Source organism: Photinus pyralis, unplaced genomic scaffold (genome assembly GCF_008802855.1).
Source record: "Photinus pyralis isolate 1611_PpyrPB1 unplaced genomic scaffold, Ppyr1.3 Ppyr1.4_LG1, whole genome shotgun sequence".
NCBI classification, from domain to species: domain Eukaryota; kingdom Metazoa; phylum Arthropoda; class Insecta; order Coleoptera; family Lampyridae; genus Photinus; species Photinus pyralis.
The window spans coordinates 28,235,886-28,263,398 of record NW_022170249.1 but is presented as its reverse complement, the minus strand read 5'-3'; the positions used below and the strand labels follow the sequence as shown (position 1 = coordinate 28,263,398).

The 27,513-nt window shown below is 36.3% G+C and overlaps 1 protein-coding gene across 4 annotated transcripts; it reads right to left on the bottom strand.

The window, feature by feature from the left end:
- Window positions 1–306: 306 nt before the first annotated feature.
- LOC116159336 lies at window positions 307–25,903 on the bottom strand. 4 transcript variants are annotated; one of them, XM_031472286.1, is made up of 9 exons: window positions 25,580–25,903; window positions 12,062–15,178; window positions 8,989–9,091; window positions 8,814–8,934; window positions 8,612–8,763; window positions 3,361–4,789; window positions 1,285–1,402; window positions 986–1,225; window positions 307–932 (listed from the first exon to the last, which is right to left on the bottom strand). In XM_031472286.1, the coding sequence occupies exons 2-9, from the start codon at window positions 15,167–15,169 to the stop codon at window positions 843–845; spliced, it is 5,361 nt and encodes a 1,786-aa protein (XP_031328146.1). In that variant the 5' UTR covers window positions 15,170–15,178; window positions 25,580–25,903; the 3' UTR covers window positions 307–842. The 4 variants fall into 4 exon arrangements, with proteins under 4 accessions (XP_031328146.1, XP_031328147.1, XP_031328149.1 ...); XM_031472287.1 differs by lacking the exon at window positions 25,580–25,903 and adding an exon at window positions 24,962–25,289; XM_031472289.1 differs by lacking the exon at window positions 25,580–25,903 and adding an exon at window positions 15,380–15,527.
- Window positions 25,904–27,513: the final 1,610 nt, after the last annotated feature.

Genomic DNA, 27,513 nt, shown 5'->3' with positions numbered 1-27,513 from the left:
AAGTCTGTAGTCAGAGTAGTACAAAGGCCCCGAATTTGTGGCCTAGGTACCAAATTATAGTCCAGAAATGCCAGTGGGATATAAATCAGAAATACACAATCGGCTGTCCCTAATCTTATGTGATAGTACTACCAAATGGTATGTTTGTAGGGTGTCACAATAATCTCAATAGTGTCATACCGGTTATAAACGTGCATGCAAGAAGAGATTAGTAGTCATTTTCTATAACAGAACTAATATTAAAGATGTAAGAAAATGCCTTAAGACACCACAAATTCGGTCATATGCCATATAAAATTGCACAAATAGAAATAAAACAAAAGTTTATTCAACAATTCAATGTTGCACTTGGATTGAACAACATAATGAAAGTAACAGTTCTTAATACAAATCATCACATAATTTGTAACTAATAATAAATCATATGTACAATTTGAAACACACTTAATCTAAGTAACATGAATGGCATATGTTTACAAAATAAAACAATGCGCAAAAGAAAACAATCATATTGCTAACAAAGACATCACTTGTGTTCATGAAAGATTAAATAAAATGTCACCCGATCGTACATTGTACGACAGCAACAAGAACTTTCTTAAACGTAACATTTCAAATTCTAATTAAAATAAACAATAAAACTTTATACTTAGTTACTTATATCACATCACATAATAGATTTGACACATGAGAATGCAGTTTGTATAATTATACTATCTAGTTATATAAACTATAATATTCATTTAACGTTAAAATGCTTTAAAAAAATGTATATATACTTTTATGTTCAATAAATTGTTTACTCAGTCTTGCATGTAATTTAAATTATATACTATTCAAACTTAACTATTTGATGAATCTACATTGTTCATTGATACTTCTAATTGATTTAATTTGCTCGGGTCGTTTACAAACACTTTCCTCGCCAGAGCCTGTAAAAGATTATCAATTTAACAAAAATCATCGCAGCATTACTAGCACGAACCTTTAAACTCTCCAAGCATTGGTCCCCGTCGGTGGTATTGATTTCGGTGAGAAGACTATTGGCCCGTTCCAACTCCGCGTACAAACCGAAAGGAATCTTGGCGAGACATTCCAGCTTCATTATGTGCAATTTCGATCTCAAATGTTTCGCCAGATGGCCGTGTATTCGAAAAGCTACCTTACAGTCGGAGCACTTGAAAGGACGCGGTTCCGACGAGGAGAACATCGGCGACGACGATAACTGTAACAGGAATACGTTATTTGACAATGAAGGGGGTGGGGCAAACGGTCTTGGGTTACTTTATTGTGATGACCTGCGCTTCGTTCGTGTTTCTGGAAGTGGCCTTTCGTTCTGAAGCTCACCGAGCATGGATCACAGCGAAATGGTCTTTCAAGGTAGTGTATATTCATGTGTAACCTGTAAATTATTAAGTTATTTTAGTTCAGTAGCACGTGGTAAGTGCTTCATCTAAAAATGTAGTGGTCTTCGACCTACTCTGCAGACCAGTCACCTTCATAACCACTTTAAATCTAGCAGAAGAGTATAAAAAGTGAAAAGCAATTAAATAGAATTGAGACATTCAATTAGAACCATGACAATAACACAACTTGGAATAAAAACATGAAAAAGTCATAGTAATACTGTAATAAAATGAACATGATTCGACAGTAAAGTTGTCATCATCATTATTTACTCTATGTCATCGGCAAACAGAAGAAAGAAATCTACATTTTAAATGTAAAGTCTCTTTTCGATTGTAAAACATAAAATCCTGTTTTCTTGTTTTTATAAACATAGGTCGCAAAGTAAGTGTTTCAGAGATAGAGTTGATTTTGTGTTTTTTCATTTGAATGTTTTTATTTTCCTACAATTGACTTAAGTAGTTGAATTTGTTTATTCATTCTTTTTACGTCTGGAGCTCCACTTGTTTCATTTATTATTTCCATGGTATCCAATGTTTCAAGAGTAAACAACGCTGCTCGTTTGTTTTTATTGATGTAATTTGTTAAAGACAAAAAGAACATTTTTTATTGAAGTATTTTGAAGGCCTTATTCTTCTGCGTACAACCTACAAAAACCAACAAAAATTGTGCAAAAATTACAAAAAAAAACAGAAAAAATGTCGAAGTTTAAAAATAAAACTATTTTTTCGCCAAAACGGTTACTATGATTTTGTTAAATTTTTCAAATGTACCTACATTAGGCACAAAGGATGTAAAAGTGTCAAAAACTTTTTTTTAATATGGGTTTTAGCGCCATGACGTTATACAACCCTTTTTTCAAATAGTAATCGACATATTTTATTTACGAGCGAAGTTTTCGAGTTGTTACTCATTCAAATATGAGTATTAACTAGAAGTAACATTGCTTGACTGTAGACAATAAATGAATTGTTAGTAATAACCACAAACAAAAGGTAAAAAAAGCACGTGAAGTCGTAACACAACAACATGGAGTCCGAGGTATTAACGAGATAACGTATAAAAAATTATCCACTATCGTGATAATTAAAATTATTAATTTCATAAAGGGTAAATTTCGTTTTTGACATGAAATTCGAAACAGAATTATAATAAAGAGCGGGTTTATAATATGATACTTTTGAAGCAAGTATTTTTGCTTAGAAAAGATATCAGTTCCAGGGGTTGATTTAATGGGGTTCTGCAACTGCACAACCGAGACGAATTGAAGTGTAGCAGTCATTTCTTTAGCGAGTTGCGGTAAACTTTGCGACTACCACTTTCGAAATCTTGTCACCTAATTAATTTATATACAGGGCGTCCCATTTATCTTGAGACTGTCGATTATTGGGGAAACTAGCAGGGATATCATAAAATGATTTATATAAAATATTCTTCATATGGAGGGACCTATTTAATGATGCTATACTCAAGTGTAGGGCGGAAAATAAACTTTTTTCCTCAAACACGTACCATTTAACACTACACTCTTCCAAAAGCGCGATTTTTGGTTTGAGCTAGGAAGCTTTTCATTTTTTCCTTCGTAGGGGATAGATCTCACTTTTATTTCTGAATAATAATTCAGGTCCCACAAGCCAGCAGAGCCATTTTAGAAAAATGAAGGACGAAATACAATTTTTATTTATCCACTACATCTCCGAGAGGGGCAAAATCAAACTGATCTGGATGATGGTTTTTTTTGTTTAAAGGATGCCGCCTGAAAATGTGTTGTAGTGTCTAAAAAAAGCCGATAAACTGGCTGCAGACGCTGTAAAGCTGGTTGCTTTGTAGGGAATAGGAGGAGCATGTAAACTTTCTCTTTAGGTGATGATGACAACTTTTCTGCCTAAACCCTTTCGTTTTATTAGCGTTTGTTGTTTTTTTTAACCGCCATATTTAATACTAATAACTTACCTCAACTGTGATGGTTTGCTGAAACTTTTCGAACAAATGGTACAATTTTTGTTCTCCTCCGGCTTGACCATCAACTCCGTCACCTCCTTATTCGACTCCGTCGCGCCTTCCATACTTTGAAACTCGTTCTTCGTCGCTAACTTCAGGTATTCGGACGCCACGCTCTTTGCCAGCGTGTTCTTCTCGAGCTTAACTTGTTTCGTAGCGACGTCCGCCAAGGTTTCCATGGCACTATTATCGTAGTCCATAGGCGTGTAACTGTTCGGTAAGTCCGTATACGCCGTAATAACCGAGGTGCTGTTCTCTTGTATGACGTAGTTAACGTTGATCGAGTCGTCCGCCTTGTTTTTCGGTGACATTTTTAGATTAATCGCGTTATCGCTCTCTTCGCTGTACGATAATTCCTCGCTACTATCACAATTATGCATAGAATTTTCGTCATTCTTTTCATATGGCATTTGTATCCTATCGTTACTGTAGTTTGCACCTTCGTTTTTGTACTCTGGTTTTCTGACCGCCCCTGCGGTTTCCGCCACTTTCACTTTATTGTTCGTTTCGATCACCGTGTAATGATTAATATCTTTATTGCACAAAATACCGTTAACGTTCAAAGTACCGGCAGGGGACTTCTCCACTAATGATGGCATCGATAAATCCATAGCTTCGGATTCGGAATTAATTTTAATGACCTTTACGCTGTTCGAAACTTGAACCTCTTGCACCTTACGTTTTCTGACATCCGCAGGAACACTTTCGTAGGAAGTAGTAATTCTATCGTTGACTTTAACTGAAGGAATCGGCCTCTGATGATTTGAAATTATAGGAACAACATCGTGAGATTTATACTGATTTAAATAACTAGAATCGTAACTAATCGTAATAGGAATCGTAACACTTTTACTTTCAGTCGTCCGTCCCGAACCATCTTCGGGAGGCGAGTAGTGAACGTTATGTTTTTGTACAATGCTAAACGCGGACGTATTTTGCAACTCCTTTCTCGGTTCGGATAAGTTGCTCGACGAATCGACAACCGGACTAAAAATTGACGCCGCATTTTGACTCGATAAACTTTCGTCTACCATTTCTGATGTGTACGGATATGTTAAGGGCCTATTTGTACCGAAGAACGTGTGAAAACTTTGAGTATCCTTAGACGATCTATCGTTTGTGGCGATAACTTCGGGCGTAATTTTAGATGCACTGAAGTTTAGGGAAACGTGCCGATCGAGGATTTTATTTTTGGCAAAGTTTTTATTGTTCACTTGAGTTATCTGTTCGGCGTTCATGAAACTGGACGAGTTTTCTACGGGATTAATGTTTAACGAATTTATATCGGGTTCAGAATTCGATGACGCGTTTTGAGGAGCTTTTTGCGACAGAGATAGTAAGCCATATGCTGCTTCGTGCTCCTGCTGCCTTGTAGATTCGTCTGTAACAAAAGCACAAACCAACTTTACAATTAAGTCCATTGAAAATGCACATAAAAATTCATTTGTTTCTGTTTTTTATTCTTATCAACAGTGATGTGATTTTCAATTTAAATCCTGGAGACTTCTTTAGACTTGTTGTGGTTTTTGTGAATAAGTAAAATTTAAAAAATATGTGCATAATGTACCCAGTAGGAAGTACCCATCTTGTATGTGGTTTAATTTCTCGTATAAAGGTGTTCCATCATTGAAAAGAGAAAAAAGATCTTTATCAAATGAGCCTAATAAAGGGTACATTGCTATTTAAAAAAATTCAATTGTTTTTCGTTACTCATATGTTTTTTGAAATAAAAACAACTGAATGGTGCCTTACTATGGGAAATTATATATTAAACAACTTTTATATAGAAAAATACAGTCGTTATTTACAGAGATATATACTATATTCCATAGGTCTGGCCATTGAATTTATAACTATCAGAAGCACGGGTTAAAAGGCAGGATATGTGACTGTTTTCAATAGTTTAATTGCATGACGTAGATGTCTCTACCATCAAGAAAGATGAATAATAATGACAGTTTTTTACCTTTGTTAATTATTATACAGGAATCTGTAATGAACCCACTATCTCGATTTGTAATTGTTGCATACAGAATTCTAGATACTCAAGAAACGTATTTATAAGGCATTTATGTGGATGTTGATAAACATTCTTCCTTTCATGAATCGTGACCTACTTAACATTCCTTAAGGAAGATTGAATTACATTTGAACAGGAAAGCAAAAAATACGTAGGCATCCTGTAACAAAATTAAATGTACCTATCTATCTATTCTTAATTTTTGTGTGTTTCGGTTAAACTACCTAGGACAGGGGTCGGCAACCTATTGAAACGGAACAGCCAAAAATTACAATTTACAAAATTTCCCAATTTTTAAAGAGCCACAAAAAATTTTTGATTCAATATTATAGTTTTTGGCTATATACAGGGTCCTGCAACAGTGCGTCGGTTTTTCCTACATAGCTGATACCTGGTAAAAAATATTGGTGGTTGCGGATGTACAGAAATTATTTTTGAATGTAGGTACACGGTGTTCCATTTTTACGATGTCAATTAATAACTGCTCTTTTTAAATAGAACATCCTGCATATTTTTACTTGTTTCAATGCCATTTGTTCAAAGTGCTATAACTATTCTTTTTCAAATGGAACTACCACAATTTTATTTCGCTATTCGATTGTCTTTTGTGTTCTCTTCAATGTTTATAAGGGGTGCCCTGTGCTTAAACCCCGCAGTTTTTATGTTATTCAATATTTTTCACAAAAGTACCTACTCATTAATTAATTACGTGTTTTATTTTTTATTTTTATTTTATTTTTACGTGACCGAGCGCCAGCTGGGCATGTCGCCGACTTGGTGCGGCGCCGGTTCGTGCATTGCCGGTTTGGCAGATGCCGGTTTGTAATCGCCGGTTTGGAATGTTCCGGGCTGGCTATAATAAAAAAAAAACAAAAGAATATCAGAAAGTAAACAAGTTGTCAAAAATTAGATAATTATTTGCTGCAAGTGTACTTTTGATTTCGTAAACAAATAAGATTAATTAAAAAGGCGAATTTCGAACAAATGAACTAATTTATTTAGATAAATACGGAGAGTCGCAACTTTATATCAAAAGAGCCGCAGGTTGCCGACCCCTGACCTAGGATGACACGTCACACCTGGCAATTTTGATACCAAATAAAAAGGTCGTTAACGCGTTGCCTCTTTTCTTTTAAATTCTGACGTTTGAAATTTGTTCTCAATGGTTAATCGATTAATCGATAACTTATCGATTATTATCGATTAATAGATAGTCAGTCAATAAATTTTAAAAAAAATGGTCGACTAATGGATAATTTATCGAAAATTTTCCCCGCCACCTTTATTACTACACTAATACTTTAATGGCCCGTAACCTATGCAATTCCACCTGGCCCGCCCCTGACTAGAAACCAATTTCGAAAGAAAATTCAAAGAGCTGTAACTTTTGAACTAGTGGCCCAATCTTGGAACTGTTTGAAATTATGGATTCTACAGGCCACATTCTTTAAGAAATTTTTTTCTTCGGGTCGATCTGAGAATTTTTTTTTCGGAGCTCAAAAAAAGGCAGTGTTATAACCTTCCTTTTTTACCAAAAATCGACTGCACCAAAATTTCTCGGGAAAACACTTTTTTTTATTAATTTTGGTGCGTAGAATCTAAAACAATTCGTACTTTTTCGATCGGACTTCTCAATCAAAAGTTATGGACTAGAAACCAATTTCGAAAGAAAATTCAAAGGGCTGCAACTTTTGAACTAGAAGCCCAATCTTGGAACTGTTTGAAATTATGGATTCTACAGGCCACATTCTTTAAGAAATTTTTTTTTCGGGTCGATCTGAGACAATTTTTTTTCGGGCCTCAAAAAAAGGCAGTTATAACCTTCCTTTTTTACCAAAAATCGACTGCACCAAAATTTCTCGGGAAAACACTTTTTCTTATTAATTTTGGTGCGTAGAATCCAAAACAAATCGTACTTTTTCGATCGGACGTCTCAATCAAAAGTTTTAATTATCAGCTGCAATGGCCCGTAACCTATGCAATTCCACCTGTCCCGTAAGTACCCAGTCCGCCCCTGATTGCATCCCTTCAAGGTAAATGTATTATTATTTACATTGCAAATTTACGCAACGCTTCTTAAGGGATCTATTTTTAGAACATTCCAATCCTATTTATAAAATAAAAATGATAACACAAAAAAAATCCCGAGTTCCTGACATCTAACCATTAAAAAGGAATGGTCAAAATAAATGGTTTGTAATGCTGCTATCTAATGTCTGGGAATCTAGGGACAACAATTACAGTTTCAATGTAACGCTCCACTTTCGACCGCCCACGGATCGACCTTCCCCTAGCGGCTGAAAGGTCGAATATGGTCACAAACTGTTATATGGGATCCGCGCTTCTGATAGTTATAAATTCAATGGTCTGGATAGGATCTAATGTTTATATACACATATGTAATTATTAGTGTACCTACTAATTGGCCAAAGTAAGTGTGATGGGCGGGTATAGATAAGGGGAGGAGATTAATTTCAATTCCAAATGGTTTTTACTAAAATTTTATTGACAATTATTGCTAAATATCTCGTGCAATTCTACGTCTTTATGTGTGAAAATCACTATTTTCAATTTTTGTTTTACACCTATTTATGATTTCATAAATTTCAGTCACTTTTTGAGTTTTTTTAACATTTCTTAAAATACGGGTAAGGTGATAAAAAAGGCGACCCTGGCATCCCAGGCCCCTAGAACGCTACTGGGGGTTAACGCCTAAAATGACCCAATGGTCCTGTAAAACTATCATCAGACCCATGGTCACATGGTGACCAAAAGTTGATCAAACAACTGCACAAAAACAGCTGCAGCATATACAAAAGATACATGAGAACAAAAAAGCGGTAAAACAGAGATAACGGTCAGTAGCCCAAACTATTAAATCTCGGTATCTCTGGTACAAAAAGCCACTCTCTTTCAAGCAGAGGTCTATGCCATAAACCTCTGTGCCCTGATAAACCTAGAGATAGGTAAGAAGGGGGTAAAAATAGATATCCTCAGACAGTCAAGCTGCACTGTAGCACTGGGTACCTGCGATTCCGAACTAATCTGGGAGTGCATCTGCAATCTAAAGAAAATGGCAACTGGCAACCACATCACACTACGATGGGTGCCAGGGCATTCGAACATTTTAATTTATTCAACATTACTTTTTCTTTGACTTAAAGTCAATAATTTGGAACTTACCACTACTGTCCATGCCACTATCCTCAGTATCCGAATCCGAACTTTGCGTACCACTTTGATGAGCCGAAGAATTAGAACTACTGCTTGCCGTATAATTTTTCGTATGCGCCTTACTCTTCATATGCTTGGTTAAATTCCCCTTAGTTTTAAAGCTGTAAATAACGTTCTCTTCAATCCCGCGAATAAGAAACAGGCCACCTACCTAAAATTACAATGGCTGCACGTATACGGTCGGTCGTTGGTGTGCGTTTTAATATGCTTCTTTAACATCGACGGTTTCTTGCATCGAATTCCGCATTGATCACAGACGTATCGGCCCCTTCCTGCAAACGTCGTCAGTAAAATATCATACTCATTTAGGAATAAAAACAACGTACCTCTTCCGCGCACGTAGGTATAGTCTTCATTTGATTCGTATCCTCCTAATATTGATGTGGACTTGTTTTGTTCGTCTTGTTTCCCTCCAGAGTCATTTATGAACTGCAAATTCGTATAATTATGTAATTATAATTCAATTTTTTCAATTTCAAAGGAGGAGAAAGTAATTGGTACCAAAAAATCTACCTACTAACTGTGTATAATTACAGAGTGGGTATTCACAATATGCCAATTAATTAATGGAATTGCACATGCTCTTTCAATTAAGTAACCGCTGACCTATCACAAATATGGTAAATAAAGACAGAATTTGAGAGAAGCCTTTCCAATGATGTACCACTTAAAATGTTAATGGCAATGAGATAATTCCTTGAACTGAATGTTGTATTTTTTTAAATGTACGATTTTGAAGATTGACCACCCCCGAAAATCGTTTTATTTTTTATGAGCCATCCCGTATAAATGTGATACATTTAAGCGGAGAGATGGGGAAGCACCATTTCCAACCAAGAAACCATAGTGTAAAAGAATGAATACTACTTGCTATCAATCTACGTGCTTTAAATTTATGATCAGTGGCGTACTTATGCATGGTCAAAGGGGGCATATTTTTTTTAAATAGCAACCATTATTTTTTATTGCATATTCTTAGAGAGTGCCCTTTTTTGGGTATAGCAGCATAAAAAACTTATTATATTACTTAAACAAATTTAAGAGAATAGTTTAATAATTAATTTCTCTAGTTTGGTCATGTTTTTCATATTGTCATATTAAGAAAGAGAGCCCCTTTTATTTCAAAAAAGTGACCCTCGCCCGGCACTATGAATAATTTTTAACCATGTACATTTATTTAAATTTTTTTTCATGATTTTTTACTACAATAAATTGTTTTCACATAGCTAACAAAAGAATACAATTTTTTTCCAACGCAAACTGATAAGATTATAAAATTAATTAACACAAATATTTTCCTTAATTTGAGTTTTTCTCTTAAAGTTGATTATGTAATATTTATAAGTTTTTTATGCTGCTATATCCAAAAAAGTGTACTTACTCTATAAGAATATGTTATGAAAACTAGCGGTTGTCATTAAACAAACTTGGGCCCCCTTGACCATGCAGAAGTACGCCACTGGCCACAAATTTAAAGTATGTAGATTGGTGGCGAACTGTTTATAATTTTGGATACAACAATTACAACGTTCTAAAGTTAGAGGTTTGACAAATTTTCAAAAAAAGCGATTTTTTAAAAAATTCATATCTCCTTAACCATCAGTCATAGAAACAAAGATTCAAGACGTAAATTATAACGAATTCAATTCTCTACAACAGTGGTTCTCAACCTTTTAGACACTGCGACCCCCGTTTAGGTTGAGTGTTTTGCTGACACCCCATGAATTATAATTTTTTAAAATACATACTAAAAATGTCTACAATAGTAATTTTAATTATTACACATTTAATATATTAAGACACAAGTAATAAATCCAGTAAATTATACAGTCAGTTCCTCGGACTTATTTTGGGTCCTTTCAAAAGGCGCGCTTCGAGCTCTTTTGTACAAGGTTGGCAAAAATCGGGGTTTTTGTATGCTTTGGGTGGGGTTTTGGGTATTTGTGTTTTTCTTGGGTATTTGGGTAATTTTTGGGTATTTGTCGAATTTCCGGAACTGTGGACTGATCTTCGGAATAAGTTACTGCCCGATAACGTAGAAAAACTTGTAAAAATAATAAAAATGAGCCACTTTAAAAAAGAGAAAAATTTATTATTTTTATTTTATTTTGTTCCTAATGAATAAGCCGTTTTGTATTTTATATTTTAAAGTAAATTTTTTTTTAAACTAGGAATAAGAATATAAAGACTGATCTATCAGTACCTGTCTGTTTCCTAGTAAACTACATTATATTTTGTTATTAAATACTATATAAAAATTATCTCGATTTTGTCTCCTTTTGTGTCTCAAACCCTTTGGGCTTTTGTATGGGTTTTTGTGTTGGGTTTTTGTATAGGTCGTTGGGTGGGTTTTTGACACAAAAACCCTGTGGGTTTTTTAAATGGGTTTTGTAGCGTTCGGTTAGAGATGATCATCCCCCCCCCCTCGTGGGGGTGTATTACGTCCGGGGTGGCAATTGCAATTACTCATAAAAATGGTCCAGAACACCAAAATGAACAGCGAACGTAAAGAGTGGCCAGTGTAGTAAAAATACGGCAAAAAGAACGACTTTTTGGCTGTTTTTGGACTTTCCAGGCGCCATCTTGATAATTAGGCTCCAGGCATATGGCGCTGCTGGTTGTCCCCACATACATAAATGTTAACTTGACCATATGAGGACGCCGACAACCGGTCAGAAAGAAAAAAAATGATGCATTTTTGCATTTTTGACGTTTGTAAGCGGAGTGTAGGCATTTACGCCCTTAATATGAATACGAAAATGTGCCTAAACGGTGTGGTCGTGTGTACTAGATGTTATTCTACCCTTAAACTACCCAAAACGTTCAGTGGCTGCCTTGTGGGCTCGAAATAACCAAAAAAACGGCAATTTTGGCCGCCATCTTGGATTTAAGGGCTTAAATGTCAAAATCGGGTCTGGCAACAGGGCGCATCATTTTCAACGGGGGCAAATTACTCTAGAACCGCCTGTTGCCAGTTTGTAGCACAAAATGCCGTTAGACATGATTTAGAGAGCCTTTTTCAGAAATGTCTCCCCGACTAGATTGTTAAAAATTAAATTTCACTCGGTAAATAAGATGAGCAAAGAATCTTGTACTATTATGGAGGAGAGTATTAGCGAAAGTATACTCGACGGTTACTCATCAAACGTGATAAAAGGAGTTTTATCAACATGAGCAAGCTGGAATGCTTAGATCAACTTCTGATTCTAGGCTTTCTGGTAAAAGGTCGACTGTCACTTGTCGAAATCTGACTCAACTGTGACTCAATAAAGGTAACTAGATGAGTACTCAATTGTCAATAAGAAAAAAAATTGGGGGGAGAAAGTGCATCTAAAACAAATTTCAAGACCCGGGTAACCCTCCTATTCTGTGTTTACACTCATTTTACAGTGCGCTTACCTTATAACTGGAATGCACAACCAAATCCGCGCTAGCCTTGCCCGCCGTTACATATCTCGGCTGTCGTTGTCGAGAGTCGTACGCACTAACGTACAGCTTATCCCCCTTGATATCCTGCTGCCTCCATTCCGAATACATGCTCAACTTTTTAAAATGCGGCACGTAAAACGGCTGCGTTTTATTCAGCGTACAGTACACCGACTTTGTGCTACTTTTCAGACCCAGATAACTGAAGTAGTTGCCGTGTAGAAAATGCTGCATGTACTTCTTAGCGATGCGAGGCGTATCCGGACTGATCAGTATCTGATTGAACATGGTCGGCGTGAGGCCGTGATGCTGCTTCTGCGCGGAAATGCTCGGTTTGAGCGCCAACGTGTTCGGCCTCGCGAACCTCTTCGGAGTTTCGCTTATTGACGACGGCGACGAGCGGTTCGGCGATTTGGTCCTCGCGAGAGGCGACTTGACGACCGTAATTCGGTTGTCCGGATATTTCGGGGTGTTCCTATCCGAGTCCGCGCCGATGAGGTTATCAGAAGGCCGCGTGTCCAACGGACTGGGTGACTTGAGAGATGCGGGCGAACGAAGCGTGTTAGAGGCGTACGCCACTGGCGATTCGGCCGCCACCGGTCCGGGCATGCCGGGAACGTACCGGACCACTTTTCCGTTAACCAATAAATTAACAGGATTGCAAACCGCCGCCGGTAAAACCGGTTGCTCCTTGGAATCGGTTTTTAGTAAACGAATTTGCTTGTGAGACAATTGGGGTGCTTTCGGGACAAGAGGGCTGCTCTCCGCCGACAATTTGGGCATTTCGAGGTTATTCATATCTACGGGAACCAGTGGGGAGTGGGGAATAATAATTTTGGGAGGTACCGGAACGGGGACGCCGGGAATTCGAAGGTTGGGTTGCTTCAAATTCGGCGCTAGTAACTTGACAGCCTTCTGACTAAAATCCATAATATTCGTGTATTTGTACGAGGTACCCCCGTCACCGCTCCCCGCCGACAACGGTCTCGATAAATTCGATACTTCGCGAGTCGACTGTGAGCCGTAATTAAATTTGGCTTTGTCGAATTCTGAGGTGTCGTACATTCGAATAACGTCCGTGGGTGATCGCAACGACTCCTGCTTGTTGTTAAAACTCGCCTTGTTCTGCAGCACGGTTCCGCCCGACTGCAAACTCGATTTGACGACACGATTTTCACTCAGTCTTTCGTCGTGATCCAAAAAGCGATCGTGATACCTTTCGTTGTCCTTGCTGTCGATTTTAAAGCTTTTCGTTCCGGAGGTCGGCGTGATTTTCACCTCCCCCCCGAATAGTTTAACGGGCGCCTTTTTCGCGCGATCGCCCTCGAAACACAGCGGCGATAGCGAATAGCGTAGCGGCGACTTTAAAATATTCGCTTGTGTACTTTGAAATTTGGCGAAGCTGTCGTCGAACGAGAACGATTTACTTTTGTCGCTCTCCACCAGACGAGTGTTGCCCAAAAACGGCCCGGGCGATTTTAGCGGAAACGTGGTGCTGGGGTAGTACGGCATGGAGTCGAACGCGTTTTTGTTCTTTGTCAAAATCGAGGCCACGTTTACCGAGCTGCTTCGGTTATATCTCGGCCCGACCTTGGTGAGGCCCTTACAGCTTCGCATTTTGTGCAGTTCCAGCTCGGTAACGGTTTGAAAGATCATTTTGCAGTGGGGACATTGCATGGAATCGGCGTAGAGATTTTTCAGCAACAACTCCTTGATTAAGCTTTTATGTATGGTAGGCTCGATCACCTCGCTCACGCACCGTTTTCGAATTTTATGCGTCAAATTTAGGGGCTCCTCCACGCTGCGTTCTTCCACCTGCTGGCGCGGACTACCGACTTCGTTGTACCGATGTATCGATCCATTATTCGTAGCACCCTCCAGAAGACTATTATCCATAGAACGTTTTCTGAGTAAATACGGTTCGTTGGTATTCACAATCGCGTTATTTTTACTGATCACTTCATTGATGTGCAAGGATAATAGATCGGAATTCGACGGTTTCTGCACGGGGTCCTGATCGTCGACATCGAAAAAAACCCGAGAATTGTGAAATCTCGGCTTGTACGGTTTGTTCTTGAGATTTTGGCCCAGTCTTTCGTTGCCAACGCTCGCGTCTTCCGGCATGTCGTCGCGCGATTGCGAATTATTACTGTCCTCGTTTAAAATCTCCGCCATCTTACTCGAACTGTCCGCCTCGAGTTCGTTATTCGCTTTGTTGCCCATCACTCGGTTGGCGTGCGTTCGAGAACGACAATGCTTGTAGAGATTGGACCTCGTCTTGAAACTGAAACCGCAACTGACGCACGGGTAGGGCCTTTCGTTTGTGTGCGCCCGAATGTGCTTCTGCAGGACGCTAGGCTTCGAACACGCCAAGTTGCAGTAGGAACAAATGTACTTGCCTCCGCTACCTTTTTCCGCCGAACCGAACTCGGTCGAATAGTTGGATTCTAACGTTCTACTATCTAGTGTGCTCTCAGAATGCGATATATGGTCATTATTAACTATGCTAAAGTTGGAGGATATGTCCTCTATTTTATCTACATGTACCAATTTGGAAGTTACGTATTGTTCTGTATAAACATTGTCTAAAATGGAAGACGTACCGACTGTCGAGATACCTATTGGTTCTGAATTGTTAAATCTTGTATCAAAATTAGCAGTTCTAAAGTGGATTTCTGGTTGATTTCTGTTGTCTAATCTACTATGTTTTGAAATTACATATGATATGCAAGTGTTCGAAGATTGTGGATCTACTTCAGTAGTTATGGCTTCTCGTCTTTCTCCTACATTAAAATGTGATATGGAAGACTTCACATTACACGATGCGTTACTCTTAACACTTTCATTATTTGTACTAAAATTTGGCACAACATTGTTACTAGTTATAACCGAAACATTGTCAGCATTCTGTGACAATACCCCAGGAATCGCTGCCTCGTTAGCAACCACACTGCCGGTCTGCAGATTTGGTACAATTAGCGCATTTGTCCTTTCCTCATTCTGATAGAAGCTGCTTCCCTCCAAATTCAGTTGTTTTTTGAACTTCTTATGCAAGTATCTGTCCGTGCTTGTTTCCATCATCGAGCGAATCTACAAACAAAGAACACAATTAAGTACAAAACGAAAAATTAGAAAACAAATAACATTTACTTAGAATGGAAGCATGGCACAATCAGTGATTACGTACACAAGTGATTTTCTACTATTAGTCAGCTGCATGGTACTGAAAAACGATAACTACAAGATAATGTTTCCTATTAACTGATTACGATTACTCAAAACATATCTCACCCGATCGATCGTCAATGCAAAACGCTGACTGCATTTTCCCTTCCTTATTGCGCATTTTTTTGTATACAATTAACGAGACAATATTGGATTCAATTGCGAGAGTGTGTTCTTTTATTAATCCCTGACGTTTTACGATAACATATACTATCGTATAAAATTGGCGGGGCGATTTTATAGAAATACTGGAGATTAGGATAAACTGAATTGAAAAAGTTTATCTCTGTGAATAAAAAAATATGTCAACAAACATTGAACTTTAGAGTGAAGATATGAGAAGCATAATACGTTTGGGCTAAAAGGTTGAAATGACGTGAAACTGATTTACTTAATAGCACTAATCTGGATTTGTAGATAATGGTATTATATTTAGTAGCACTTATTTCCTGATCAGCACTTTAAGTACCAGTTGTTTATGCAAACGTGATGGTAGCTTTTAATATTGAAAAAAAATAAGCTTTTAATCTATAGTAGGTAGTACCTACATTGTGTACCTATTTCATGTAAAAAGTCAACTGAAACAAACTTACTAAAAATAAATGTGAATCAGTGCTGAAATGTCTTATGGTGGGTTTATACAATCAGTATCATTAGTACATCATTTAAAAATAGCCAATAGAAAGAAATGTATGGTTTCGTTGGATGCACAACAAACTTTTGTTTCTATTCCCTTAATCTGATTAATAATGATTTTATAAACCTACCATAACACATAGGTAAACATATCATATTCAGTATTTGCCAAAAATAGTGTTTTTTGAGAGTCAACTTTGAAAAATGTCAAGTCAAGTATTCCCTGTGACTACCAAAACTATTTATAATTCTATCCGAAGGGTTTTCCAAATATTCGAGTGTGCACTCGAACACTCAACTTTTTATTCTGGAAAGTACCCTCAGATACAACTATGTATCATTTAATTAGGTACCACTTGTGAGTGACAGGGTTTGGTGCATATTGCACTTGAATTAAGCCCCACTAAGTTGTATCTAAATACCGATTTGGGCAATTTTCAGTACGATATTGTGCAAGCTGTAAATTCCCGAAACCTTACTGAAACCCTTAATCGATATAGGTCACGTATGCATCATTTTTATAATAATAATAATATTTATTGATGTTTTACACATGGTGTCTACACAAGTCATTTTAAGTATGCAATGTAAGAGACAATCGAATATCGAATATAATAAATTACAAACAAACATAATAATTATACAAACTATTCCATTATATCACTACATTTATTCGTCAAAAATTCTTCTAGTGAATAGAAAGCCTTTTTTTATTAGATATGATTTAATTTTAGATTTAAACTCCATTTCATTGCAATGTTTGAGAGCGGTGGGCAACATATTAAAAAATTTTATGGCTAAAAAATTAGGGTCGTACTGACTTTTTTTAAGACGTAAATAAGTAGGTACGTAATTATGCATATTTCGCGTATCGTAATTGTGAAAGTCCGAGTGGCATTTAAATTTTTGGCAATTACTTTTCATATAAATCATACAGGTATATATGTAAAGTGAGGGTAAGGTTAATATTTTCAAATCTGTGAAGGCTTGCCTGCAATCAGATTGATAGTCTAGGTTAGCCAATAGTCCAGATAGACGCCTAGAAATTTCACTGGCTTTTGGTTAATTACATCACTGTCCCTTCTCATCGTAAAAGTTAAAACTTCTGTTTTGTCTTCATTTAGAGACAACTTGTTCAAGTGGAACCAAGACTTGGACTGCCCTTGAAGATCTATACTTCTTATATTTGTGATTTCTAGACCAGAACCAGAGCTTAGTATTGTAGTGTCATCGGCATATAATATGAAATGACCATTAACTGTAGAAGGCAAGTCATTTATATAAATTAAGAAAAGCACAGGCCCTAAAATGGAACCTTGTGGAACACCAGACTGTACACATATTTCTTTTGAGAATAAACCGTTATATCTAACAGTTTGAGAACGTTCTTCGAGATATGATTGCATGAGTTTAATGGAAATTTCATCAAAATTATATGCTTTCAACTTATTTAACAAGATCTGATGATTTACACAATCAAAAGCTTTGCTTAAATCTAGAAAAGTTGCTGTTGTATAATTATTTTCATTAAATGTATTTAAGATTGTACTAGATAGATCTACAAGGGCGTCCGTCGTTGACTTTTTTGATCTAAAACCGTATTCTGCATTATTAAAAATATTATTGACCTCAAAAAAATTCAGTATGCGATTTTTTAAGATCTTTTCAAAAATTTTTGAAAAAATGGGAAGTATTAATATCGGCCTATAATTTGAAACATCCTCTTTGTCGCCCTTTTTAAACAAAGGTAAAATTTAGACCGTTTCAATGCCTTTGGGAACGTCCCTTCCCTAAAACACTCATTAATTAACACTGTTAGTGGTAATACAATTAAATCCCTTAGACATTTTACAATTTCTGCAGAAAGATCATATGTCTCGACATTTACTATTAGATAAAGACGTAATGGCGTCTCTTACCTCAATGATGCTTACTTCGTGCAAAAAAAATTTTAAGTGGGGAGCCGGATTATTAATCCGACTAAATGAGCCCGTGCTTAATGTTGCAGAAGAAGTAGAATTAATTCTTTTGGTGATTTTCGCTGGAATTTCTTTAAAATATGTATTAAACTCTTCAGGTGTTAGGACTTTCCTGACGATTAGTGTTTCTAGAAGAATCGATAATCGACCACATGGCATTACTAGAATTTTTGGCATTGTTGATAAATGATTTGTTTGCACACATTTTCGCTTTCCTTAGTTCAGTACGATATGTTTGTCTAAAATTATTCCTAAGTGTACGTAGGGGACTGGTATTGTATGCGTTATAAACATCATTTATCAATGAGAGTTTTTCCCTCATCCTACTTAAATGCTGGTTAAACCAGGAAATTGATTTTTGATTTTTATTAAAATGTTTACGCTTGACTGGTAAACAATTATCAAATTCTTGTAGAATTATATTAAAAAAATATATTAAACCTAACCTCGCTGGGACTACTAGAATCTTTTAAAAAGTTCCAGTTTGTGTTGCTCAAACATTGGTACAACAAAAATTTTCCCTTTTGGGTAAAGGGTCTACATTTGGCGTAAATTTTTTCTTTATTTGTAACATCTGAACCTAGCCGCAATTTTATCTCCTGTCCTTTATGATCGGAGAGTATATGATCTATTACAGAAACATGTTCAAGGTTTACCTTGAAATTAACAAAAATGTTGTCGATACAATTCTGCTTCCTTGTACTATCGAAGATCATTTGATCAAAATCAAATGACGATAGCAGATCAGTTAAATGAGTCGTTTCAGTTTCAGTCGTTCCAAACTTAACATTGAAATCTCCAACTATCATCCATTTCTTCTTCCAATTTATTGACAATAACAGTCTATTGATCGTTTGAATAAAACGATTATGATCGCCTGCAGGAGACCTATATACACAAATTATTGCCAAATTCAGAGAGTCTATCTCAACGCCACGCACTGTTTTTCTATTGATCACAATGGCACACTTTTCTGAGCTACAAAAAAACTGAGTTTTCGGTATGTATCAAAAATTACTCATTACCCTTGACCCTTAACGCCACTGCTCCACACAGACCGACACGATCTTTAAAGGTAGTTCGAAGATTCTTAAGAAATATTCAATGTCCTTGCAAAAAAATGTTTCTAAATAAATTCTTAATGTTTATCAGAACCCAAAGATTGAAGAAGATCTCTAAGAAATGCAATTGTTTTCGAAACAATTGTTTCTTACAATTTCTTGTAGAAAAATTAAAATTATTTCCAAAACGTTTCTACGATCCAAACAATGTTTCTAAAGCTTTTTCAAGAGATTCTCAGATTTCAAAAAAATGAAAGAAGAAATGCAAGGTTTAATAAAAAAAGAAAATATATATACATGTATATATATAAAAATTAAAACAAGTTGTAAATCAGCATATGCATGATTAAAGCGCATTTTTGGTAATGCAGGTCAGTATTTTATTAGCGAAGTTTAAAATTATCGATCTCACGAGTAATTTTGGCTGCGTTAAATAATTAATTTTATTTAATTTCAATTGACGGTACGTCTTCATTTTGTAAAACAAATCACAAAGTAAATAATAAGTTTTTATACTGGTAGCGCTATCTAACGGTAAAATTATAGCACCTCCGAAACCCATATCGAAAATATGTTCTTCAATTATCGATCTCACAAGTAAACTAACTCAAAATAGACTAGTGCCTGCACATCTACACTGTAGCAGAAAGCTTTTAGTGAAAATTTGGAGTCTCTAGCTATTGTAGTTGTGGAGATCTCACGCGGACAGCCGGCCTGCCAGCAATAACGAATATAATAGCGTATTTTTTTCAAAAATGCGCTAAAAATAGGTGTTTGTACGAAAAAGTAGTCAGGGATGATTTTTAATTAAAAACCATTGGACCTCTGGTTTTCGTTTTATCAAAATTTTACAAAATGGACTTTTGATAATTTATTGTTGATCGTTTAATCTTGGCAGGTACAGGTAAGTACATTTCAAAAATATCCTAAAGGTTGATTTTGGTCCTTTAATAAGGGTTTCGTTGTAATTTGTTTAGATATTTTGGTTTTCGAATCAAATCCTTCCGTTCGAGGCCGTAACTGCTACAGTTTTCAAGATGTTTCTATTTTATTTGCGTGAAGCTTGGCGATTATTCGCTTTTGTGATCGGTAAAGGCCAAAATCGACCAAAAATGCCCCGGTATACGACGTGGTGGCGAAATAAATCGACTTTCCCTATTTGTCCTCACTCTGGATGGTCTTCTAATCCTGTGTATTCCTAGTATCGACATTTATGGTTTAGGAACACCAAATAAGTTTTGTGTCTTTATTTTGTAATCTTTCCGCTTGGTTGCCGAGAAAAAGTCTCAACCTTCGAGGAACACAAGGCCGAATTTCTTGTCGGAATTCGACGTCCTGGGTATTTTCTGCGAATCGGCGTAGATTGTCTAGGAATGTCAAAATAAATATTAGGTGTTCGTTCTTCTAAGAAGGTCGGATGTGATTTTCTACCACGATTAAGTCTGTTATATTTTTACAAATACTTACAGCATTGTTAATAAATACTTACATATATGTATGTATCTTTGAATTAATCTTTACGTTCAATAAAAAAATGAATTGTATCAATATGGCACATATATAGGGTAGCCATGAAATTGCCCACTGGAATATTTCGATATTGCAAGCAATGTTTTTCTACTGATTCATACTTTCTAAAGTTTCTTTGCGTAACAAATGTCTAAAATTTGCATAGAATGGCACTTTAGATGTTTATAAAATAGCTCGTGCAAGTTACCTTTACGTAAGTCACAAAATGATCAAGTAAAACCAGAAAATTCGATAATTTCCCTATTACATAAAATTCTCTACAACTTCATAGAAAACTGCATTACTATCCAATCTAGATAATTACAAAAAAATTCTAATTGGTAGGTATGTTGTTATCGTTTCAAGGTAGCGGTAATTACGTTTTTCCATTTCAGTCAAAATTGATTATGACTCGCAAAGTGTTAAGAACCTTTGGCGTGATTCATATGAAATGATGTCATTAAACATTTAGTATCAATTCAGAATAGCCATTAAGAATTTATCTTGTGGCGATATTATTATTACTTATAGTACACACCGAGTGAAAGATTTACTTTCGCCACAGAAACAAACAAAATTTTTGTTCTGGATTTGCGGTGAAATGTGGAAAATCTCCCAGAAATTAGACCAAAAAAGGTTACACTACACATCCACTGATTACTTATCGGTCATTTGTAACAAACTCGGCCGCAAGCAATACGTTTAAATGAATTGTTTATAATCGTAAACCGCATACGTTCAGTGTAAAGGAAGTAAAAAAGAAAAGTGTTCGCGTTGAGTAATATTTAAATGGAAATCGAGTTCTAGAGATAATTGTTAACTGTGTATCGGAATGATGAATAATTGCACCTAAATAGCAGAACTCAAAATTTATTGCGCATGGATGTGTCATAGTGTAAGTTCGCTCTCAGGTCCAAAGAATCTACATTCTACTATTGAATAAAACACTATATTGTCATTCAATGATTCTACCCTTGGTTGCCACAGTTGTTTTGAATTATCAGCTGCAATTAAAAAAAAACCTGTATTGTAATTGATTTCCGAAAAAGGAGTACTTTAAAATGAAGCAAAAAATGTTTTTGTGGTGCACCGCAGAGCTACCCCCCCGCCACCTTCATTACTACACTAATACTTTAATAGCCCGTAACCTATGCAATTCCACCTGGCCCGCCCCTGACTAGAAACCAATTTCAAATTATGGATTCTACAGGCCACATTCTATAAGAAAATTTTTTTTCCGGGTCGATCTGAGACAATTTTTTTTTTCGGGCTCAAAAAAAGGCAGTGTATAAACCTTCCTTTTTTACCAAAAATCGACTGCACCAAAGGGAAAACACTTTTTCTTATTAATTTTGGTGCGTAGAATCTAAAACAAATCGTACTTTTTCGATCGGACGTCTCAATCAAAAGTTGTAATTATCAGCTGCAATTAAAAAAAAAACTGTAATTGATTTCCGAAAAAGGAGTACTAAAATGAAGCAAAAAAATGTTTTTGTGCAATGCAATTCCACCTGGCCCGTAAGTACCCAGTCCGCCCCTGTACACTCTTTTTCATTGTCGTGAGGGGGTTTTTGGCCGATACCGATAAATATCGGCGTATCAACCATTCTGAATTTCTACAGATTGGAATCCATAGATGAAAAGATGACCAAGTAAAAGTCACTTAGAGAGACTTTAAAGGCGTTGCGAATGGAATGGATGAGCAGGTCCCTTTTCCCTCTTTAATTATGGTTTACCGAATTAATAAACACAATTTGAGATCCCGTACATCAAAATGTGGATAAAATTGTCCGAATTATGCATCAAAGTAGTTTTGGCACAGCACAGCACAGCTTTTCTGTGTTGTAAAAACTTTTTTTTATTTGTGTACCTACGCGAATGATCTCGCAAATTATAGTATCTTGGAGAACTGACAAAATTCACATTGGATGACGCACAACCAAACGTTGACAATGAAGCACGACCAAGGAAATACCCATATCAAATTATTGTGTGACCAACAACTCAAATCGCCTACTATGCTTGATTCATTTTTATGTAGACAATGATGTCTTTTTTCACGAAACTGAGACACTACCTAGAACAAAGTTCACTGGTGTGAATTTTGCATAAAGTAATGTTTAAATATTCACCTGCCTTGTATTCAAATAAGTTCAAATCGTTACGTGAATAAAATATGCAAAAATAACGAACGTTACGTAAGTGCAGAACCAAAATGTTGGTTTAATTTGCACAAATTTTCTGTATAGAAGTCGTGCAGAACCAAAATGTTGGTTTAATTTGCACAAATTTTCTGTATAGAGTGAGTCGTCAAAAAATTGTTATTAAGTTGTAGTTTTTAATAACAGAATTATTTAATAATAATTGAATATGAATTATTAAGTTTAAATTCATCACCTGTTTTTGACACAATTTTATTTGATTGGATTTCTTTATTATTTACAAGATTCATATTAAGTAGTTATTTCTTCTATAGAGGAGAGAAAAATTTAAATCGTTATTATTTTAGTAGTTTTATTTGTATTTTCAATAAATATAATAATAGCGCAAATAGAATTGGGTTGAGATGGTTTAGGGTTTGTCTCTCCTTTTTAGTAAATTTTTACGAGAATATTAAATCAGTAAATGTTGGGTATAACTGCTCTTACAACTTGAATTGTTTATTTTTTATAAATGTATAAACAAAAATTGTCATAAATATTATTTCAATACTAAGTAATTGTCCAGACTTCGTTTTCAAGATATTCGCTACGATATATATTTCATTAGAATACCATGAAATTTCTACCACCATTTTCAATTCAATAGTCTTTTGTGTGCTCCGAGGTGTGCTCTTCAATTTGTATAAAGAGTGTACTGTGAATAAACCCCATAGTTTTTATGTTCAATATTTTTCACAAAAATAGTTACACATTAATTAATTACGAGATTAATTACATATTTATATACAGGAGTGGGCCGTGATAATAAAAAACCAAAGAATACCAGACGGTAAACAAGCGCCATAAATTTATGATTTGCTGCTATTGTTTCGTAGTAAAATAAGATTAATTAAAAATCCGAATTTTGAGAAAGAAAACTAGTCTTTTTAAAGAATCCTATTTTACTATTTAAATAAGGAGTACACTTGCAGCAAATTTATGGCACTTGTTTACCGTCTGGCATTTTTTTGGTTTTTTATTATCACGGCCTACTCCTGAATTGAATAACTAAAAATTACAGGACACGCTTTATACAAATTGACACGCACATAATAGATAAACCATCGGATAGAGAAATAAAATAGAGTGATAGTTTCATGTGAAAAAAATAGTTATGACTTATGACACTTTGAAATTTGGAAACTTTATTATTTTTTATGAACACTCTGTATCACAAGCATCTATGGTTGACATTTTGCACAATAGGTTTTTTGATATTTTTTACCAGATATGAGTTTAGGAAAAACTTCGGGAAAAACCGACGCACTGTTGCGGGACCCTGTATATTTAGGTACGCAATCAGTTATTTGGTACCTCGTTTGGTACCTTTTAGGGTATGACTGTACTGGTCAGTAGGAACACGGAATAACGGGCGATCAAAAATGAGTTGCTGTCGAGTCGCCTTTGGAAGTTCAAGTTAAGTACGATTTTTCATGTAAACAAAAATTCCAAAGGTGACTCGACAGCAACTCATTTTTGATCGCATAGTATTTGTACCAGGGCATAAACAGACAGCACCTTATTTAGTACTTGCTGGGTACTTAAGATTTATACTTAAAGATATGTTTGTACTGGGTACTGTCCAAATAGCGCTTGCATTCCATAATCAAGAAAATTCATAATTAGGAAAACAAGTTGCCCACACATTAAAAACGTAAGGGAATATTTTTGCCTCCAAATTTCTTAATTAAGTAGTACCGCTATCAAAACAATCCAACTACGATGTATAAAAATTTCGTTAATTGAATCTAATGCAATTTTCTTCTAAATTGTCATCATATTCAGGCCCCGAAGAAGCTGACGTATGCTTTTATTACTATATCGCCTACGGGCCCATAGGTTACAGCCTGCTGTGCCTTATGAACAATCCGCACTGCTTTAACTGTGGGAATAAATAAAATTGTTTGGAGACCTTTGGAACGGTGGCATCGAAAACCCGCATTTTCTATACGGAAAACGCGACTTTTCCAACGTGGGCCGCCCGAGACGAGCGACCAGCAAGCGATAATCAATTTTAATTAAACTTTTTGACACAGCGATTTCTCTTTAGGTGTAAAGTAAATTAAAATCGATAAAGACAAATTGCTGTTGGGAAATAAAATTCGGCACAAAAAAATCTGGACGCGCGCCGCAATTACATCATCGCATTTTTTACGATTAACGTACAGGATTTAATGGTTAAAAATTATGCAAATGCAGGTTGTAGGTAGGTACGATTGGAAAAAACAAATTAACACTAAATTAAATATACTACGTAATCACCTTGATACTTTTCCTAGAAATGCGATGAATCAGTATCGAAATTATTCCGCTACCCGCCAAAAATGTTGTCTCACAAAGAATTGATAAATTCGGGCAGGGGTCGCGCAATGTTATTTACAAAAATACGCACTCGTGATATTTTAAGAATGAAGATTTTAAGTGTACCTATCCCAGAAATAAAGGAAACATTCCAGGAACTCCCGTTTAAATGAAAACACGGCACGGCAGCACCCACGATATACATAACAAACAATTTTGCATTTAAGAATGACCACACCGTAAATAATACTTGTATGAATGACTGTTTGTTTCCTGCTTGTGGTCGACGCTGACTGCAATTAGTATGTATGTATGTCCTCCTTGGAAATAATAAAAAATTCATTGGCATTCGACTATTGCGACGTCATAAGTATTTGACATGTAGAGCAAAGAATCTCGGCGAAGGCGGGGCGCGGGGGGGAGCGAAACGATCGGGAGACAGACAGCCTATGACGCCAAAGTGATAGTCAACAAGGCGCCACAGTACAATACCGTGCAAAAAATTCTTAATTCACGTACATACGGCAAGAATTCGCTAGCGGGCATTTTACGAAAAAATTGAATAAAAACAATACTCACTCGATCTACAGATTCTCCCAATGTTTACATTTCAGGAAAGTTGGCATTGGAATTCGTACTTTTCGAGCCGCGTTTAAATGTACCATGGATTTTCGCTGATAACGTAAATAGGAATCTAATTAACACTTGGCACTTGAATTAAAATCGGTTTCTATCACCCATTTTAGCATTGTATACGACATTCGCACTTATCTACTGTGAAATTAAGATAAATCTAGAAGATACTGCGTTTACAATGTACACTAAATATGATATGCTGGCTAGCACGGCGCCATGTTTATTTATTCTGTCTCAGTCCAACAAACATAGTGACTAAAGTGTGGTTCACTTACAGCTTCTTGCAGTACAACTCGGCCGTTCTTTTCTAACGCGTCAATACCATATTCACCTCTCACTTTACGCTATAGTTATTTATTATTCCACCTCATTCCTTGAAATCTTTCAAACCTGTTTAGCAACCATCTTTGTCTGGTGTTGGATTCACCTTACAATTTTCGTGCGTCATGCTTTCTCTTTCTGTTGTTGGTTTCTCTTATTTTTAACAACTGACTGTGTAAGTTCAAAGTCTAATTTAGTAGGCAGTGCTATTCACATAATTTTTTGTCTTTGTTTACCACCATATGGTCCGATTGTCTTTTAACGTTATATAATCCAAATTTTACCGACGATTGTTAAAACCCGACTTTTCCTCATTCACTTTCAGTTAACGAATGATCGATGGACGTGGTTTTCGATAGCATATTGTCAGCGACTAAATATAGACTCTTTAATAAATCGTATGTACGGCTTGCTATGATTCGAATTCGCAGAAGCGGCGGGCATCACATGCACATGTTGGGATCGCCCGAACTGTACGTCGTGCTCACTTTATTATAGCGGAATTTCCTCTTATTGGGCTTCTCCCTCTAATGCGTGGGTAAATGTATAGGAATCTCCTATTTCGTATCTTGCTTTCACCACACGCCAGTCCTTGTTTTATATAACAGGTTATAGTTCCTTCTCTCTTTTGGAATCTCCGGCGTGTCCTTGTCAGATACATTAATGCATACAACCTTTTTATAGCTTTTGCGTCTTGCAATATGTTCGAATAGAATAAATTAAAGCGATCTATTTTAATCCCCACGAATTAATAAGCCTTCCATTGCACACGAATTTTTCGTAGATGTGTACAGCACTCAAAAATGAAATTCTCACAAAATCGTATTTCAACCACAAACATGAAATCAAGTTCAAAATTAATTACTTAATTAGGAAATTGAGTAACAACACCATTTAGTAATAATTAGTAAGTAGTGATACAGGGTGTCCCACGAGTAATAAAGGCTGTCTGAATCTCGAAATATTTTCAAAATTTGAGGGTACAGCCAGAGCCGGACTGGCCCAGGCCGCCAGGCCAGCCGGGGCCCTTGTGGAACCGCGAAGCGGAGCCTCCGCCGCGGGGCCCCCCTAAGCAGCAAGCTGTTTGAAATACAATTAAAAAATCTGCAAATCCCTTGTCTTCTTTTTCGGGAGGGGGGGAGGGGTCCATGAGTTTGCGGGCCTTTTGGTCATGGAGCGCCCGGGACCCTTACCCACCCAGTCCGGCCCTGGGTACAGTGTACACTATAATGCCGATAAGAGAAATTCATTTAGTTTCTTTCATGTTGGTGGCACTTTCGGCTATACCTACCGAAAGTTGATGCCAACTTGTTTATATGCACCTAGAGGTAACCTTAGGCAACTTTGTCTAAGTAGTCGTTTTCGATATGTTTTATGTCAAAAATACAAACAGGTACCTAGGACCGCTATGAGCATTCAAGAAGCGGTAAGAGACACAAATTGGGTTACATGGGAAGTGCTTTGAATAATCCTTGAAAATTTTCCTTTTATGTTCTCTATCAGTGAGGAGAGGAAAGTGCCTGATTTCAAATTGGTTATTAACGTAAACTGTGCTT

Excerpts from the sequence above, each read along its gene's own strand:
- LOC116159336 (XM_031472286.1), bottom strand. The coding sequence starts at position 15,169 with ATGATGGAAACAAGCACGGACAGATACTTGCATAAGAAGTTCAAAAAA. Across the intron at positions 4,790-8,611 it reads TAGTGGCATGGACAGTAGTG|ACGAATCTACAAGGCAGCAG; the intron begins GTAAGTTCCAAA and ends CTTTTGTTACAG. Across the intron at positions 933-985 it reads AATGCTTGGAGAGTTTAAAG|GCTCTGGCGAGGAAAGTGTT; the intron begins GTTCGTGCTAGT and ends AATCTTTTACAG.